We start from the raw sequence: 20185 nt of genomic DNA on the forward strand, positions 1-20185 counted from the left end.
CCATTGCCAATAATCCGCCAACAAACGAGGTTCTGCTCTGGCGCAACTGAAGATTTTCCCCTTGCACTGCAAGATTCACACACACACAAAGGCTTACCTGCGCGTTGTACACCAAGTGTACGCCCTGGTAGATGATGTGGTTAGCAAAGTCGTCCAGGAAGTGGAGTATGTGCTCCACCTTCGCCTCGTACGGCAGCCCGCGTAACCGGATGCAGTTCTTCTCGACACCGCTGGTAATGACGTGCTGGGGCAGCAGCTGCATCTGTGGTAACTGTGCGATCAGTGGCGGTTGCGGTGGCTCGTACGTCTTCGGATCCATGGACCGGTTCAGCACCTACGGGGGGTGTTTCACAACGTTTATGAGTAATGTAAGCCGATTTGTTGGACTGTTTTTTTGTTGCGCAAACACACGACACACAGAAACCAAAGATGTACCTAATGCTGTTAAACATGATTCTACTTTCTTACCCACTTTGCGTCTGTTTCGTCCGTCCAACAATTCAAAGTGTTGTTAGCATTAAAGGACGTTAGTTTTGTTAAACATAGTTATTCGCATTGCAAGAGTAAGAGAAGCAATTGCGCGCTATTTGCTGTACAAACCTGCTGCACTTCGGCCGTCGTCGAGCGGAACAGCTCGATGTAACGCTGCCCGATCGATTCCCGATGCTTCGACAGTGCTTTCGAGGCATCCGTGTCCTGCTCGAACAGTACGAACGCATCGCCGGTCGCTCGGCCGTCCGGTTTCTTCACGAAAAGGATGCCATCGGCACCGTCCAGCACGTTGCAACTGTTCTCACCGTTGGCGAAGAAATCAAGCTATTGAGTGGAGGGGAGAAAAAGATGTTAAGCAAATTGGGGAAGCGAACACGGACCGTTTGCTCGTTACTTACCACCTGCTTGGCAGTGCAATCGTAGGGTAATCCCCGCATCCGGATGATTACCTGTGCGCCCTTCGACAGGAAGGCTTGCGCTTCGTTGGATGCACCACCGGCCACGGCCAGGAAGTCTTCTCCGTTGGCTCGATACACCTGCGCGATGCGAAAACGGACGGTTAGTTAAGAGGCTGCCAAGAATGTACGGACCAGGCGATTCACACTTACCTCGATGTACCGATTGCCAATGTGATGCTTGTGCCGCTTGAGCGCCATATCGCGATGTTCCTGTGACACGAACCGTACCAATGCTTCGCCGTTGCGGCGTCCTTGCGGTGATAAACAAAGAGCTACACCACCCCTGCACGAGGAGAAAGAGCAAAAAGAAGACGGAAGATGGGTTAGTTTACGGCAACACACACACTCCAAAGGTCGATCGCGGTGGCAATAACAGAGCGCACAGTCGCCAGTGACACAGTTATTAATCATCGGCGCTTTCCAGCAACAAACTCTTCTAAACATCAATTAAAAGGGGTCGCAATATACAAATCAAAATGAAGTGTGATATTTACTTCTTCGAACTATAAATCGACCGGCACCAGTTGAGATGGTACCTAGGGTAAACAATTACTAAAAAGTTGCTCTATTTTTTGTGCTGCTTTCCAGAGTGCAGAGTTACTATGTCAGCTTTTCAAACTGCACTATCAACAACGCGAAACCTGGGAAGATCGACAGGATTCCAGTCCAACCGTCGATTTCTTCCTCGACCAATGTCGAATAGGTCATCGATTTATCAATTGTTTTTCTTCCACAATCGTACACACTACGAAACAGCTGACAAGGGCCGCCCGGACGGAGATCCCCCATTCGAAAGTGTTCCAAGCAGCTACCTACTGGCGCTATAGAGATTGCGTTTTTCGTACCCGAGGCACGGTTTCAAGTTGATCGATCCCAACTTGTTGCACCAACGCGGTAAGGGAGACACAAAGTGTTTATTTTTTGTGGAATTTGCTGCTGAGTAATAAACTAAAAACGAATGGTAAAGCAATTGTATAGCTAGTACGGTGAACATTCATCGATTTTTACGGTGAATTGTTGGGGCCATTAGAGAATGCTAGGGGTAGAATTGCATACCACTACGAGAGACAAAAGGGGCGTTACAAAATAAAAGCTTTGTCGGAAAACGGTTGCATATACTCACTTGGCCACATTCAGTCCACGGAAGAACTTGGCAATGTCCTGATCGCTGCTCTGCCACGGCAGTCCACGTGCGCGCACTATACACGTTCCATCGATTTCGTCATCAATCGAGCTGCGGGAAGAAAAGTCGTTGAAGAACAGTTAGAATTATACAGCAAATTAAAGTATAAACGGGGAATAAATTTTATGAAACGAGTTGAACAAATTTAAAACATTGCAGTCATAACCAAAGAATACAACAGTGTTATTACAAGAAACTAGGAATCTACAAGTGTCCACAAGATTCCAATCAGATTCGAACCAACAACGCGCGATACGTCAGCACCTTTAGCCTCTGCACTATATGGCGACCACTATAGTGATCAGTTAAAACGCTAATAACACTGTTGGATTTGTCTCAGTTATGTTTTTTTTTTTTTTTTTTTTTTTTTCAGAAAGAACGGCTTCGGCCGTATTGCTTGCCTCAGTTATGTTAAACATAAAACAAATCTTTAAAAATTCCGCTATCTCAAATCGAATATAAGCGAAATGTATACAATTGAACCTGATTTCCAGGGCTTCCAAATTTTTACACACGCTCAGGGTCATTTACGTGTCAGCCTAGTGGAACAAAGAATAGGTAAACACACTTGTAACAATCAAAACCAGGTACCAATCCCAATAACAACCGAACTCTGGAACGCAAATCCTCTGAATCCTCTATTCGACGATGACGCTCATTATAGATTTGTTTGAACAGATTCCATCCGATGTATATCTTGAGCGGTTTCAGTGTTTCTGTTCAACACCATCTCCCGATACACCCATACTTCTTCAGCCCCAGCTGAAGCCATACCATTACGAATACCCCCCTTCAACTCCAATGTAGGATGACAAACAACAACCCAGATTCTGTACCGATCCCGCAGCATGGCTTCTGTGTCATGCAATATGACGTGTTGTATGTCGCCCATCGAACCGGTAACGAAAAGCCCCTGCAAAAGGGTGAAAATACATCCACCCTCCCTACTCACTCTTCTGGCGCGGTTCCATCTCTTCTCTCTCTGCAACTCATCTCGCATGTACGAGAAAGAAAGAAAAAACATCAAAAACCATAGCGAAAAATTAGCGATTTGTGGTATCGATATGCTTGTTTTAAATGCGGTCGTTAGAGAGCTTGTCTTCCGGCGCACTGATTATCATCATCCCCCTTCCGTCTCACAAGCTTCGGTCACCCATTTTACAGTGTAGTTTGTGTGCCCCGTTTAAATGAAACTAGAGTTTAGTCTAAACAAAAAAAAGGCGGTAACAAAAATGACGTTTTATCCTCAAATCGCTTCAATGCGCAACAAAATTACCCTACCAACATACAAAAGTGCGCGACTTTTTCCCACAAACCAACCAAAACCAGCGCCAGCGCAAGCCACACGGTTACGAGCGGGAGAGGAGTAAATGCGAAAATGGCACGAACGGCACACACACAGGGTGGTGGTAAGTAACAAAACCACATTGTATGTGTTTTATCAGGCCTTGTACAGTGTAGCGCAACACAGCAGTTAACTACCAGTTTTAACGATATAGCGCGCTGGGCAGGAAAAGTAAGGCTGTCTCCCGTCAGCAACCAGACACGTCGCTGATCGGGGTGCAAGATTGAAATGATTTCTTTCCCATATCAGCGCATTTTACTTTTGTTGTTGTGTGCACAATGTAGTTACATATTGGCTCAATATTCAATGCAATTTTTAAGGCATATCACTTGGTACTCTAGTGTGGTGACAGTGTGTAAGACATTAAACATGTTAGAGCTTCTTAAAATGTATTTTAGTACTTGTTTCCCAAATCAACCTTTCTCATACTTCAGACTCATTCCTCAACGTAAAAGAATATGTAGCGTTTCTCGCTCCAAAGACAGCTTTAGTCGAACAGGTCGTCACCTAGCAGATAGAACGCCCTCATTGCCTCCACCCGAGATGTGACAAATTGATCGTCCAACAGATCAGAACCACCCGACGATGACGACGACGACGACTTAGCTTTCCGAAGTCGAGATGCAGTGTAGATTCACTATCTGAGACAAGGAGAACGTCTGATCAGCAGGGGTTGAAGGAAAATTGATTCTTCATGCGCACACAGAGACAGGCACGCGCACGAGCTGGCATTAGGTGCTGGTATAATTAATAGCATATTCCCCCCCTTAGTTACCGTCTCTTTACCGTCTCAAACTGAGGTTTACGTGATTCCAGTTTTTGGTACATCTCCTCCATCATCGTCTCTCTATAGCGATGCTCGATAGTTGGTTCATTAGTATCAAGTGCTGTGAATGTCCAGAGACCTTCACGAAAATTTCAACTTCAATTCTGAATCAACTTCTAGAGTCTAGTGGCTAATGACAACCACGACACATTTGCAAACTGCAGGTACAATTTTGCAGAAGGAAGGCCACCTCAGCATGTGCAACTTGTCCAATCCATCAACCCCAGTAGTACCCACCACTCCCGAACGACACCTCTTGTGGTGTATACCCTTATGAAATCCGCCAGTAATGCTTACCCAGGGGGTTCTGCTTATCACAAACACGGCACAGCGCACCAAGCTTTACAGCCAATAAAGATGGCTAATACAGGGCGATTCGCTGCCAGTGTGTTGGTGCAATCGCATCCCCTATCGATGCCCGCGTAATCCGTTCCAGTTCGATAGGAGCAGCAGTAGCACACGCAGGTGTAATTGATTTTCCCCTTCTTTGTATGTTGCAGAGTCGACCCGTATTTTCAAACTTCTAGCACATTTTTTTAAGACCCCAAGTCACACTAACAAACACCAGAACACAGCACACAGCACACAGCGATTGATTGCTGTCGGGAGGGTTTAATCTCTTATCAGGCCGCCGGTAGGCCACACCAACACAGGCACACTCTTTTGTACACTCTATTTATAGCAGATTAGAACCTAAGAAAAGCCGGGTAAAAGTAAGAATCGAACGGTGAAAAGCAAAACCAACGCAAAGGCACACACGCACCACTTGTTCACTGCTTCCTTCACAGAAACGGAGACAACCCTGTGTTCACACACTTCGGACGTGCCACTCAGCATGGCGAAAGATTCGTGTGCATGTACCAACAACTTCACTCGCACGCTTTCTATCTCTCCCTTTTCCCTACATCGCGATGATGCTCTATCGCATGTAATACCACGATTAATACCGCGCACCGCGATCGACGGAAGCTAATCAGCAGCACCGATGTGGGCACAAGAGCACAGCGCGCAATCGAAGAAGTCCCCGCCGTCCAACACAACGTGCCAAACCAACCCACCCTTCGGCGACTCTATTACGACTCCACACAACACCCCGGCGGGCCCTTCCTTGTAGCCCTATATACGCGCGAGACACACTCGGAAGAAACACGGCACCAACGCAACAACACGCCAAGTCAAGTGGCGTTAGCAAGATTGCTTACACAGGGCTCGGTGGTCTCTCTCTCTCTGGCTCACTCGGTGCCTCGTTTGGGTTATTATGCCACGTCGATAAGCCCTCATTACACTGTCGGCGACGGGTGGCAGCCTCGCCACGAAGGCTTCTGATGCTGCCGCCTCTTTACAGACATAAACTGACCCCCTGACCAAATTGATCTTTGAACGGTACAGAGAGCGTACAGTCTGTCACCCGGTGGTCAAGTCTGTACCCTGTTTAGACGCCATCCTCTGTACCTACAGAAATTCTTGTAGGCTTGCCCTCGAACTGGAACACCTCCAGGCGAACTCCGGCCCAAAGTACACTGAACTATTGGTTCCGAGTGGCAAAAAGTGTATTTTTGCAAACGTACACACTCCTCCAGTTGCAAGCTGAGCTCCGAATCCGAAGTCGACGACACCGTTCGATGCAACGTGCCTTTTTTTTTCGTTGTTTTTGCAACCACCTTTTGCTTTGCACCGAAACTTCCGTACCCCACACACCCCCGACACAAACAGCCAAACTCATTAAAAACCGCACACACACACACACACACACGACTATGACCCGCCCGGTGACTGTGCCGTCGATCGTTTGACTACCTCAACTGAACTCGAGAGAGTCAACTCAAGGAAGTCATTAAACCGACGACGACGAGAAGCGGAGGGGTAGGAGGCAGTAGGGAACCCGCCGGTGACGACTCCGGTCATCGAATTACCCACCCGATGGTGGCATCAAATCGCAACAGTAAGGGTCGTCAACACGCGCAAAAACAGGGGCATGTATTAAGTTATGGATCTAGGCGTCACACCAGCCAATGACGTGCCAATGAATTACCCGAGACGAAGTAATGAAGTGACAATGTGTGCTCATAGCTCCAGAGCTCCCAGAGATTAAGAATCCGAGATTCCTCAGAGTTTGAGCAGTGTGCGCACTGTCGCTCATCCGAAGAAAACCTCACTCGAGTCACGTACGATCAGCTCACTTTTCACACAGCTCACGTCTTGCATCCCTCGTGTTCTTGTTCTGTCAGTCAACACAATCGATTGGAAGAACAAAACAACAAACCTAGGTTCAAGTCACAACACTACGGCAGGATACGTTCGCGACTGAACCGTTACGAAGGATCAAGCACAAAACGTTTTGCACCGACAACATGCGGATCGCGGCAAAAAACACACTGTGCACACACGCGCGCGCTCCTTATGCTCGGTCGGTTCGCCCTATCGCGCATTCAACGAGGTACTGGAGGGTCGTATCATTTTTCCAACGACAAGTACTTCAAACGCTGCACTGAGACCAGCCAGAGTGTGCGAGTCTGAGCGAGCGGCTGGTGAGAGCCCTCCCTGGGTCGAGGGAGAGGAATGCGGGCAAACTGATTGACGAAGGGAGACGGGTGACGAGACTACACCACCCGGGGGTCGCATGTCGTACACCCGAAACCCACCACACACACACGGGCACAGCTGCAGCGGGACGAGGGTATTAGCTGTCGCTTTGAATAATTTCCGATCAAACAGCTCTCTCGCGCGAGCACACCAAGCACATGCAGCAGAACAGATCGAACGATCGTTGTGGAGCTGGAAAACCCTTTCCAATGCTTGTTAGGGGAAGAGAAAACCCTCAGATGTGTCCTCCATCGTTTGTAGAAGAGAGCGCAAGATCGCTCTGAGTGTGAGGCGCGCCTGAACGAACCGATGATAAGCACGATCACATCACTGTGTGTTCAATGAGTGAGCAATCAAACGGAGATTAGTGAGGGGGGGGGGGATGAAAATGGGAATATAATAATGCACACTTATATTCTCTCGCCTTCAGGTGCGCCCCACAAGCGGAGCGAGTCTTTGCCAAGGACTTTTGCATTATGCTAAATCATTATTACACGACGCTGCTGCTGCTGCTAGTAGTGCAACGAGCACAAAATTAAATCGAGCAATAAATTACGATTTATCATACCTACTGCTCCTGATCCTCCTCCTCCCACAGGGCAAAACGATTACGGTTTAAGCAGATTATTGCGATAAGGATACAGGCAGCACGCTTTATTTTTACCCGCCACGAAACAGCATTTTGCTGAAGGTCAAAGATAAATGCCGAGTGGTTGTGCTGGCGGAGGAGGAGGTAGAAGAGCGGTAATTTGTTATGTGCTTATCTTTCTTTACGCATTTCTTTATTTGTTTTCATTCATTTGCTGACACATTGCATAATAATCTCCGTTGCAATTGCAATTGGTTTTGCATCGATTTAACATTGGTAAAAAAAGCTTTAAAATAAAGCAGCACCACGTCACACGAGCGCGCCTTTGACATTAACGCAACAATATAAATGTCAACTTTATTGACCGCATATTGGTGCACACCATAATGCAACTGATTTAATGATGAAAAGAACCACAGTTTTGTGTTTGTTTTTTTCCGGTTTTTGTTTTGATTTTTCTTCTTTTTGCCAAAGCACATCTCTGTGCTCTGCATGGACCTCTGGACCATGCTTGTTGGTGTGTACCCTTGTTCCTCAACCTATTGCTCTCTACGGCTCTCCCCTTAATGAGCCATCATCAATCCCGCAGGCACAACTTGCCAGGTAAAGCTCATCACTGCAATTTGTTCTACACCATGTCGGAAACGATTAACGACTCTTAGAAACCCATTTTTACCATTTTACGCTGACTGTGTTTGTCAGTCATGTGTGCGTGTGTGTGTGTGTGCGTGTATTTGAGTGTGTCAGTAAGCATTAGTATGCATGCTTGCTTGCACACGCTAATCATTTACAGGGTTCTGCGTTCACTCTAATTTTCTACAACCTGAATAAGCACACCAACCAACGGACAAACAAAAAAGTACAAAGTGAAACCGTTTTGCTCAGCCAAACTGATGCAAATGGTAGCGAAAACAGTTGAACAGCAATGCTACAATGCTGAAAAACGTTCCACGCAGTGGTGGTAAAGGTTCGTAGCCTGTCCAAATTTACCTTGCCATAGATTCTGTCGAATGTTTGCATATTTATAACATAATTAGTTGCTTTTCTTACCGTACATGACACCAACGATCCGATAGGATACCCCCTCCAGAGGCTCCCGATACAAGATAAGTGAATTAACTCAACCGCGCTCCCGACATGACAGAAGATGTGGTGAAACGGTTGCAAACCTGCGCAAAAACGTTCACCCCACTACACTGCGATTGTTGGAATTAATGTTTTGAACTACGAGTTTATCATTTCATTCAGCAAACGGCAACTTTAGCTGAGGTTTTAGCAAAACGGCACAAATAACAAGCAAATGGAAGGGTGAAAAAGCCAGGAGACGACCTGCTTTTCGGATGGTAGAGTGGGGGGAGGAATAAAATTAACATTTATGGGTCAATTAATTTTCGGATCTTTGCCCATTCCCTTACTTTAACGCTTTGCTTAAATTTACAATACGGCACACGGGAAAAGCCGTCCGCCTCTCATACTTGCTCTCCTGCTAATGCTCGCCCGCGATAAGCGTTTGCCGCTTGGCGGAGCGTGTTTGTTTGGCGCAGAAGCAGCACAGCACCACATATCCAATGAAAATGTCTGCACATCGTTCCGCAGACGAAATGAAATGTTTCTACTCATTTACAAATCTGTTCTGCAACGGGAACATGGAAACAGATTCAACCGTTTGCTCTATACATATTCTAATCGTTTGATACATCATGCAGAGATGTCATAAATCTTTGTGGACTAGGAAATAGTTGAAATGATCGAGGTAATGATACTTCCCCTACCGTTCGATAACTGTTTACTATTCCGAGTGGAGATAGGAGCAGAGCGCGATTGTTCAAATCACACAACACTCTTCGCAAAAGTACGCAATGACATCGAATTCCTTTTGCCTCAATGGCATTGGAGTCATTGGAGTGGCTGTTCGTATCACATTTATCACGACATTGAAAACAGTTGCATGAAACAACGCCGACACCACTTCAGAGGTACTATTCCTATCTTATTTGGTAAATATTTGCCATAAAGCGACAGTTTTTCATCAAAACAAGCTGCGATCGCTTGTGGAACCGGGTCCATCACAACATTCTTCCACATTTCATCTGGTTTGAATGAGTGAAAGATAGGAGGGTTGCCCCCCCAATTGGTTCGTACAATACATCATCAAACGAATCTGGTTTTTCTGTTCTGGCGCTCTCTGGGAAAAGCGCATCGTGTGAAAACGCAGCAGTGTGTCTGGGGAAGCAAAGGTCAATCTGGGTCGCCCATTAACACTCACCATATGCCCGGCTCCAGATTAAGGTTTATGATTTCGTTTGCTTCAAATTTGTGTCCTACAATGAAAGAGATTGAAAAGGAAAATATGAATAAAATCGTTGTCGAAAACTATCTTTTTAAACCTTACCTAGTGAGATGAGATGTTTCACGATCGTCACCATGTCGCGTGCCTCCTTGACGTAGAATTCATTATTATCCTGACAGGCTGGCAGGTCCAGATCTGCAAACGGAGAAGGCACAATAGAGCACGTGAATCATACAAATTAGTGTAAAGCTCATAGAATTATACATTTAACCCACTCAAACAGCGCCCAACGCAACATGAAACACTCGTCAGTGTGTAATTTCTGTCCTAAAACGGGCCCCGACTCCATCTATAAATTCATTTTTACCCGGGCACCGGTTCTCTCGGACAATATGATGCTAGAAAATCATGTTCCAAAACGGGTAGCCCCACACACACACACACACACACACACAGCCAGCGACAAATCACAAGGTGCACACATGATTGCATTACGCGTGGATGCCATTAACGTACCTAATACGCCGCCACCGAGCGCAATCGAGCCACATTCGTCTGTGGTGTGTCTGTCACCGACCATTCGTTGTTCGCGCCGGTTCGGTTTTGCATCGCACCACCGGCTGACAAATTGATCGGCTAGGGGGGAGCACTCTTTTTAAAAAAACGCAGCGCACTTTATGCTCTTTGCTTTGGGTCGGACTACCACAACACCACAACGCACCAAAATCAGCGCCTGTTTGTGTGAGCGTGCGTAATTGCCGCCGGGAGCAGAAACAGAGTAAAAAAGAGGGAAACACAGGCACAAAACGTTTGAAACGTCTGTTGAAAAATTACTGCCAGTGAAGGAAGTGAGGGAAAGCGGCAGCCACTTGTCGGCTTTTCCCCCCCTTGACGCTGGACCCAATGGTGGAACGGATTAGGGCGCCCGTCGTCGTCGTCCGTTGACACGAGGGAGGCTCGCCCAAAGAAGGCAGCATGCGAGACAAATGTGATACCAATAGGAAATGATCCGGTTTCGCTGGCTGTCTGAGAGTTTGTAGCAATTGCATGCAGTTAACCCTTCATATGTAGTTGCATTCTAGTAATATATGATTTACTTCTGTTTAGCAAATTTAAGTGTTTTTGAAGTAAAAATGATTCGTTCTGGTACAGATCAACATATTGAATCGTAATGATCACTCGGCTTATGTCTACGTTTATTTCTTGAATTCATCATACCTTCAGGGGTTAGTTTAGGTATGTTACAATCTTCTTTAATCGCTACCTAATCGAGTGCACATTGAGCGCCCTTTCCCCCTGCGAGAGGAGCGACGTGAGTGGTAATGCATTTCCAGTGTGTCACCCGATGATGGTAATGCGGTACGCACCATGCACCCTCTCCGCTCTTTAAGACCTTCGTTTTCTAAGATATCTTTACCCTAGTAAGTTGCTGGCATTCCGTTCGGTTCGGGTATGGATGCATTTACTCATGTCGGTCAGCTGAGTGCTGCACTGTGGGACACCGTACATCACACCAAGGCCGGACACGACTCTCGGCTGCAACAATCCGCTCGTTTGTTTAGCCCATTTTACGACCGATTAATCCCTAGACGGCAGTGCATCAGTATGCATCCACCACACACACACACGCGCGCGCGCACGCCTAGTACGGTCAGATCCGTAGATGGTGTGTGCCTGCTGTAAGCATTGATGCAAGCGAGTGTGTTGGTGCAACATAATTGTAAACATTGCGCGAACGAACTCCGCTCCGGTCGCGCGCAAACAGCGAAAGTGCATTGCGCGAATGGAAAGAAGCTCATCTCTTATGGCGAGAATAGATCGTTTGCTCAACACTGTACTCACTACTCTGTCGATGCAGCACACTTGTAGAAGCCAAACGTTTTGTTAGGTTAGTGAAGCAATATGCTATTTTTATTACACTAATAATATTTCATTATATAACAAAAACTCCATTTCAGCTCAAAATATATCAGACAAAATGGTTAAAATCGATTGAAAAAAGTTATTTAGCATATTGTTGTGAAACTTAAATTATTAACGTTAGCAAATTTAATGTGTTATTCAACAAAAAGTGTCACAATTGTATGCAAACAAATGTATAAAAGTAGTAAAAGATGGACAAAAATTGACCGCGCAGGTATATTCTATATGACCGTTGTGCGCTTAGCACACTAGCGCCAGCGCGCTGCCAAGTGGCCGGTGTTGAAACTAGCGCTCACACAAGCGGGAAGCTCGAGAACTACACTACGCAAGAACGGGTTTGAAAATATTCTGATCGTGAAAAGTTACACCGTCGTGCTTGTTGACTTTAAATGATTTTAAGAAGATTTCGATTGTTTTTATGTTTGTAGCTAAGTTTACACATAATATAAACTACAAATTTGCGAACATAGCATTTTGATTGATAGCAATTGATAGCATTTTAAGTTTCTTTCAGCATGCAATTAACTGAGTTTGGCAAGTACAATCGCAATTGCTGTCCAGGCGCAAAAAGACACCGGCAAGACGTGATCTTAAGTGAAACGGCGGCGTCAAATTTGGCGATTATGGGTTGCGCATATTAATGTCATTTTTTTGTTTATACCACCGCCAAAACATACTCCGTACAACCACATCAAGGTAATCGTCAGTAACGAATCACCATCGTGGTCTTGTAATAACGATCACGTCGGACTATGTCCACGACGACGCGCACAACAGACAACGGGAAGAAAAACGATCATTTGTTTCACACTTGCGCGAAACATCGCCATTGACTCCTTGCTGCTACTGCTGCTGCCGAGGAACTCGTTGTGTTTCGTTGTCGAGTGAAGTACGTAACCGTGAACCAAACAAATGACGCCACACGCGCTGTACATAGCTTTAATGCCATTTGCTTTTTGTCAAGCTTAATGTCCTTTTTTTGTTGTTCCTTTGTTCGAAGGGTTCTAGCGCAATGTACCAGGTACACAGACACACACATACACAAGCGAAAACTTCTAATCGATACGACTGAACCCAACGAACGTCCCATCGATAAGGAACTTCCGTAAGACATTTCAGAACACACTACTCTCATAGACACTAACGATGATTTTCAATATAATTTCTCAATTTTTTTTGTTGTTGTCACCTTCAAAACTCGTAACAGATTAAGCCCGCGGGGTTCAAAACACTGCTCGAAGGACATCCTCATACGCGCGTTTTTAGGATGTGAACAAATCCAATTAAAGCGCTGTTTGACAGCACCACCAACAAAAGCCCGTAACAAAAAAGGTTCAATTTGGGTTCACCGATAAGCAATAGCAATTTTGGTAATGCCAAATGTCCTGTGCCCTTCTTGCGCAGGCCAATTTTCAGATAAAAAGATTGTTCAAACCGAATAAAAAAAAACAAAAGCACACGTGCGACGATCGCTACACGCAAATGAGGCCAACGGCATATTTCAGTGTGCGCAAATTACTTTGGGCTCACACTCACTCAATAAGTCCATCAATCAATTGGCTCACAGCCAGGAGGGGGAGAGGCAAGAGTGAAGATTTGAGGTGGATTGAAGCATTATTCCGGCAAACGAAACAAAGCGGGCCACTTGTCGATGGTTTGTGTCAGTTTTGACATATGCCAAAAAATTACTTTCTTTTTTGTGTGTGCGACAATTTGTCTTCAGCACCAACAACAAAACCGGGTGGAGAAGGGGATACGGTACAATCAGACTGTTTTTTTTTTTGCTCCTTGAAGTTTGGAATCGTAAAGAAAAACAATTATTTATTATTTATAGACATATAAATCTACCTTCGGCAAAAACGAAAGCAACCTGACAGCTTGCTGTCTGGGTCGTTGTCAATAGCGCCCAAAAAGTGATTCCAGAACTCACACAGATGTCATTGCCGGGTACATGCACACGCTACAGGGAGAGGTGCGACTACACTAACCGACAGCAACTTCTTCTTGGAGCTGCTGCTATACTACACTTTTATCTATATAAAAATGTTCAAAGTCATTCACGTTCAAGTGACTCACAAACATAAGCTTCACATGAAGCTATTATCATCAAGATAAGCTACTCGAGAGGTTTAGCAGCAGGTACCGCAAAAAGTGCATACTTCTTAATCTTATCGACTGGCGCTCCAACAGTTGATACATGGCACATTCTTGTAAACGCCACATTCACGAGTAAGTGGTTTGACATGGTAATAGACTCCATCAATTTCCAGTAGCTCACCCTCAATCAACATCACCTATGGCGTCCTGTTCTATACACCGAAGTGTCACCGCAGAATGATACTAAACCTAACGACCTAACGCTTATGATTTATGTGATAACACACTTGGTACGCCCTAACCTAATGCGCCGATCCAGGAACCGCTTGCTCATCGTAATTGCTCCACCGTGGTACACACACTGAGAACGCGTTTAGGGACTGTGTGTGGACATCAATTTATGGCGTTACCCTTATCGCAATCGTCTCTAAATCTCGTATGTAGGTGTGGTGTTTTGGAGCCTACAACCAGTTTAGGTGTTTAGGTTTTGCTGGCTATTCCAGACGAATTGTACAACCTTAGCACGCTTCGAAATCCTCCTCTCTCTTTCTCTCCCTTACCTTTAATAATTTCCGCAACCGAGGCCGGCGTTGGCGGCAGACTCGGCATCGACTGGAGCTTTTGCGCCTCGGCCACGGGGACGAGCGCGCGGGACAGATCGCCGGCCCGGAAGCGGACAAACTCCTTCCGCAGGTCACAAAACCGCCAATAGTACTGGGGCAGGTCGATGACTTTGGCACTCGCTTCGGGATGGAGACACTGCCGGAGTGGCAGCTGCCCGTCGGTGACTAACCGAAAGCTGGCACAGTGCGGGTCCAGGTTGAGCGACTTGGTGTACTCATCAAACTGTGAAGAGGAAGAAGGAAAGAGAAGGAAAGAGAAAAAGCATGAGGATTAGTTGCGAACAATTCTTGCGCTACACACCTTCTTATCGTCCACCAACGTCCATTTCACGGAGACAAGCAATTCTAAGGAGACAAGCAACAACAACAACAACAACAACAAAGCTGAGCATACACAATAAACCGATAAGAACCGTGGGTGAGGAACACGGTGCTAAAACAGATAAGCCTTAAGCGGGCGAGCGCACCGCTGCAGGTGTACACACTGTGGGGATGCCACCCTACGTCACCCACCGTCTAAACCTTTGACCATTCCGATTCCGAAGATGACGACGAATCGGATGCACATTTCTCTGCTTACGTCGCCACCCGCGGCGACGCCGGAATGCTATCGAGAATTGCGGATTTACTTGAACTTTGTGCCCTGCTCTTGGCAGCGAGCGCAAGGCTTCACACATATCACATCAAGCGACACACTTCACAGCGGGACACTCAAGCGCACCATCCCGCCGCCGCCGCCACGCCGCTGTAGATGCAACGGCGGGTACAAACGCTTATCTTCGAACCATTGTTCGACACCTGCCCTGACGTGCAGCGCGCAATCGGAGTGGCCCCTGCCGGCAAAAATTGCAAGTAACCTTGCTGGGAGTCAAGGGAAACGTCCATATAATCATCTTCTCCACTTCAAAAGCATTCCTACAGACGTTGGGCATGGCATAGTATGGTGAAGAGCATGTTTTGACGTTTTATCAAACCGCCCCGTTCCGTAAAGCGATTATGGTTGGTGTGTTATTGCGGGAGATTTGAGATATTTATTACCTCCTTGCGATAGGTGACGATCAGTTGAAAAGGGAGAAAAGGGGAGGGCAAAAAGACGGCAGGAGCTCTTATCGATTACACTGCCGAGTCTTACAAGGGACTAACACCAACGCGTGTGGTCGTCTCGACGCGTATTTCACAAAACAATGTCTTATCAAAAAGGAACAAGAAACCCGAAAGTGATATCAAAAATCGATTAAACAATACAGTTGCTCTGACAAAGTTGAATGTAAAGTACCAATTTCATGGTTCAGTTGTACTCTTGCTCCAAAATCTTTATTTTTTAAGTGCATAGTGCTTCAAAGAACGGTCAAAGCATAAGTACATCACAAGAACCCAAACTTCCAGCAGTTTCGATCTAAAAAAGGCAAACACCGTTGTGACGGATGTACTTGAATTGGTTGATTAGCATTTTCGCCACTATGACAAAGCGATTTCAGACAATGATACAACACAATCGTCACACACTTGCTTTCGAGCAGGAAAGCAGAAACGGCGTGGAGCTGCCGTCACGATGACTCTAATCCAAAACTTGCCACTTTGCGTCATGACTTGTAGCTGTTGCTGCTGCTGCTGCTGCTGCTGCTACAACACCGTCCAGAGAAAAACAACATTATGCACAACTTTTAACACTGCGAAGTAGCCTCCACACATGTTTCTAGACCTGCGTAGTACTTTTTGTGCCAGTGTGTCGTCACAAGCGTCACGGGGTATACAGGCCCGCTGAAAGTCAAACTCTTGTTACATCCATTTATCGAGCTAATTAAAAGCAAAGGTCCTCTGTGTTACAAGCAGTCAGAGGTCCTCCTTTACAAGCCACTTTGTCAGATTCATAACTTCCGATGGAGCGAGTGTCAGGTTTCGTTTATGAAATGGAGGTACAGACAGTTTGTGTTACTTCAAGTCATCAAACTTCCCCGATGTCCACGCCAATGAAAGCTCTTCTTACTCTACAAAGCAAGACCATCCACCACACTAAGCTTTCTTCATCTTGCCAAGTGGAGCGTGTTTTGGCGTGCAATCCGAAGAAGTAGATCATTTACAGCACCACCACCTGAGATAGAACACACGCAACGACGACCGTGCTCCAAATTGGGTCTAATTTTGGAAACGTTGGCGCTCGGAAATCCCTAAAAAAAACTGTCAACACAACTATCAGAGTGATTTATTGTCGCGACTCTCCTACCTGGCCTACACCAACCACACATTAGCCGGTTAAAAGAAACCGAAGGAGAAAAGTGACGTTGATGAAAGTTTTACGAGTTTCATGCAAACACGCACGCACACACAGAGGGGAAGAAATAGATGAACGAAAGAATTGTGAAACCAAGTTCCAAACCACTGGTTAAAAAATGTTAAAGTTTATAACGAAAAAATGACTTCCCTCACAAACACATGAAACACGGCAGCGAGTGACCACCACATCATGAAAAACCCACGGAGTACCTCCGAAAGACCCATTTGTCCCGCTCGGAGTCGTTTTGCGCGGACTTTCCGCGTCTTAAAACACACACGGACGCTAAACAAGCGTCCATTTCTTTTTTGTAAGTTTTTCTTCGGGCACAAGCTAAACGTCTGTTACATGACGGAGGTACTATAAAACTAAACAAAAGTGCAGAGTGAGGAGAAGGCACACAGTGAGCCAACAAACCATGAATATATCGTCGTAGAGCGGCTACAAAATCTTCACAATAATTGCTATTCACTATTCAGTTTTTGCTGTTGTTGATGTCAGTTATTTTGTCACTTTAAAACATCGTTATGTCAACAAGTGAAGAGTGTGATGGGGCGGACGGTAGCTTGCAGTTTGGATTTGTCTACACAAAGTACACAAAAATGTCTCAAAGCCTACATTTCAGTGCGGCGAACAACACGTTGATGGTCCTTTTCTCGAGCAGCAGTAAGCAGCCTTTTTACACGCAGCAGTAAGAAATTAATTGCATCGCTACATTTCCACCACTAACGCCCTCCTCTACACCGTTTACACCACTTGTACACATGACGCTCTTACAGCAAGGAATCTTCAAATACGAGGACGCCGACCACCAATGTTTAAGGAATGCACTTTTCGCAGGGTGACAAATGTTGCACATTTTATTCATCAATATTTGTACAAACCCATCGTTGCCCTTTACGAAAGCTTAGCTTTGTTGCGTTCCCTCGCGAGGATGCTGTTGCTGTGGCAAAGGCACCATCTGAAGGAACTGTCACGTTTCCTGTGTTTTTATTGGCTCTCGCTTTACATATCGCCAGTTGAACAACAACAACAACAACAACAGCCTCCCATTGTGAGGTTGTGAATTACGTAGCCAATTCCATAATTGACGGAGCATGCTAATGAAGGTTGTCCCCCCAGTGTCTCGCAAACATCGGTAAACATGACACAGATTTGGGACTTTCCTTTTAAGTTCCTCTGGTTAGCTAAAGCGTATCCGCATATCTTTGCAACCTAATTCCCCCATGCGCACACTGGGGAGCAACCGAGCAGTGCCATTACATCCTTGGGGAGAGGAATCAACGAACGAAACGACACTGATACAGCCTCTACCAGCTAATTGTTCGCTTAACTTCTTATTTGGATGAATCCGTCCATAGAGGGGACAAAAAACATACAAAACAAAATCCAAATTAGGTTTCGAGTTGGACAGGAGATAGGCAAATGAAAGATTTCAAGGCAGTGGAGGATCTGAATTTCGAATTGCTAATTCCAAGCTCATCTGAAGGTAGGTGAATCAAGACTTTGATTTGCTATTTTGATCGGCAAATAATCTGCCAGCCAGAGCGAAAGATAGGAAATCCATAGCAACATCTTATTCATCACGTCAAAATAATGCGATAGTGGATTTAGAAAAGCAAATAAATAAGCAATTAAAGCATAGGATATACATAAATATGAACTTCATATCGTTACTTTTTAAGAAATACTCTAAAATATATATTTTGTTTCTAGAAGAAATGACAAAGTTAAACCCAAAAAGAGCTTTCGAACATAAGGATTCATAAAATAACCCTTTTTAGGCTCAAAGTGTTTTAAATTGGAAAAACACATCTCATTGTAAGTGACGTCAAATAGACCCGAGCGCAAGTGCATGAAACATGACACTGCAGAACCTACGATCGAATCTAGACTGAACCCGATAAATAGTTAGATCTTTCTACAAACACATAGAAGAGCACTTTCACTCCTTTCAACAACATCATACCTTTACTTTAAATATCTTATTATCATTTCATCTCCAAACACGGACAAACATACATTGATGCAACAAACGCGCCAAACGTGTGCTGTGCTTCATTAGACAGCTAATCTTGCCCTCATCAGCGCCACACCGTTGTTGCAGTGCTTGGCGCACGTGCCAATTAATTAAACTAAGCTCTTCCTGTCATTACCTTGCGCGCCACACGGCCGGCACTATATTATTACGAAATGGTCCTAGGGCATCGTGAGATGGAGAGTACTTCCCCCCTCGTACAGTAGGCAAGGAAGCAGTCTCTTTACTTCTCCGTGCGAACACATCCACCAGCATCGCTTCAGATCGCTTTTATCCCGCGCACTAAGGACGACCGGATCTCGTAACAATTGTAGCGTATGCCAACTAAGTATGCCGCTAACGCGGATCATACCGCAGCGGCGGCGGTGAATAGAACCGAACCGTATTTGTAAAAGTTGTTCTCGAAGACGGGCGAGCGCCACCCTTTGGGGCAGATTGGTTGGTTGGTTGGCAGCTTTCTGCGTCGGTTTAGCTACCGTACCCGGTAGGGCAGCTTTTTTCCTGAGAGATTATCGAAAATTACTGTCTTCATAGCGATCAGCGTCATGATGATCGCGCCTTGTGTGATCGCGGAACCTTGCTCGGTGTTCCGTACACGAACGGAACACAAATAAACAACGCTCTGATCTGTAGCACTGTGCGAAGGCGAATGATTGTGTGGTGCAAGAGATAATGGTAATACTTTACATTGCATTTACCAGACCATTGAAAGGACAGACATGCTTTTTTGCGTACTGGCACCAAAGTAGAGCACATCGTTTCGTTCACTTCAATGTTTTTTTTTTCGTGGATTTTTGTGCAGTTAAATGACGGCATGAAACTGTAAATTAATTAAACCTCTTTTTACAACCCCTTTTAACCGGAGAAGAGTGAAATGCATTCCTTTACCGCTTGATGGGGAATTTATTTCCCTTTTAGGCATACATTTTACATCTATTCCGTGCCATAGGGACACACACACACAAAAACTATGCTAAACAATTATCCATTACATGAAAAAACTAAGACACATAATACCTCGCAACGACCGTAATGTGTTTGGATAAACACCATATTCGCTTTCTTTGGCTCATGTTTTTCTGTCTTTTTTTTTTGTCCCCTGGAGACCTTTTTTACACCTCAGGCGACGCTCCGGCCGGCTTAAGACATCCCTCCAGGCATGCAGATTCCGTAAAAGTGCCTAAAGCGATCTAGTTTTTGTGAGTGACGCGTAGTACCCGTGTTTCACCATCGTTAAGATCTCTCCTCCACGCGCGGTACACGAAGATGAGGAATTTCCGGTCGCCAAAGCTAGGATGAAGCTAAGCCAAGAGAAAAAAGGAGCCCCTCGCGTGCATAACGAGCACTTAACAACCGAGCTACAATCGTTAATGCCAGTGGATTGCAGTGGTGGAAATAGATGGAATACAAAAAAACGCAGCGTTTCTAGATATTTATCATTACCAAGGGAACGAAAAAACCAGGAT

General features: G+C 45.5%; 1 protein-coding gene across 1 annotated transcript in view; it reads right to left on the reverse strand.

Annotated features, from left to right (window-relative positions):
* Positions 1 to 20185, reverse strand: part of LOC120959882 (RNA-binding protein fusilli) — an 80641-nt gene that overhangs the window by 4521 nt on the left and 55935 nt on the right. Inside the window, exons 4-11 of the mRNA XM_040383612.2 lie at positions 14347 to 14632; positions 9869 to 9961; positions 9743 to 9797; positions 2074 to 2184; positions 1101 to 1233; positions 891 to 1028; positions 601 to 816; positions 98 to 334 (exon numbers count right to left, since the gene is read on the reverse strand). Of these exons, the coding sequence (XP_040239546.2) occupies positions 98 to 334; positions 601 to 816; positions 891 to 1028; positions 1101 to 1233; positions 2074 to 2184; positions 9743 to 9797; positions 9869 to 9961; positions 14347 to 14632 (1269 nt within the window). The remainder of the gene's footprint in view (positions 1 to 97; positions 335 to 600; positions 817 to 890; positions 1029 to 1100; positions 1234 to 2073; positions 2185 to 9742; positions 9798 to 9868; positions 9962 to 14346; positions 14633 to 20185) is intronic.

This window comes from Anopheles coluzzii, chromosome 3 (assembly GCF_943734685.1).
Source record: "Anopheles coluzzii chromosome 3, AcolN3, whole genome shotgun sequence".
NCBI lineage: Eukaryota > Metazoa > Arthropoda > Insecta > Diptera > Culicidae > Anopheles > Anopheles coluzzii.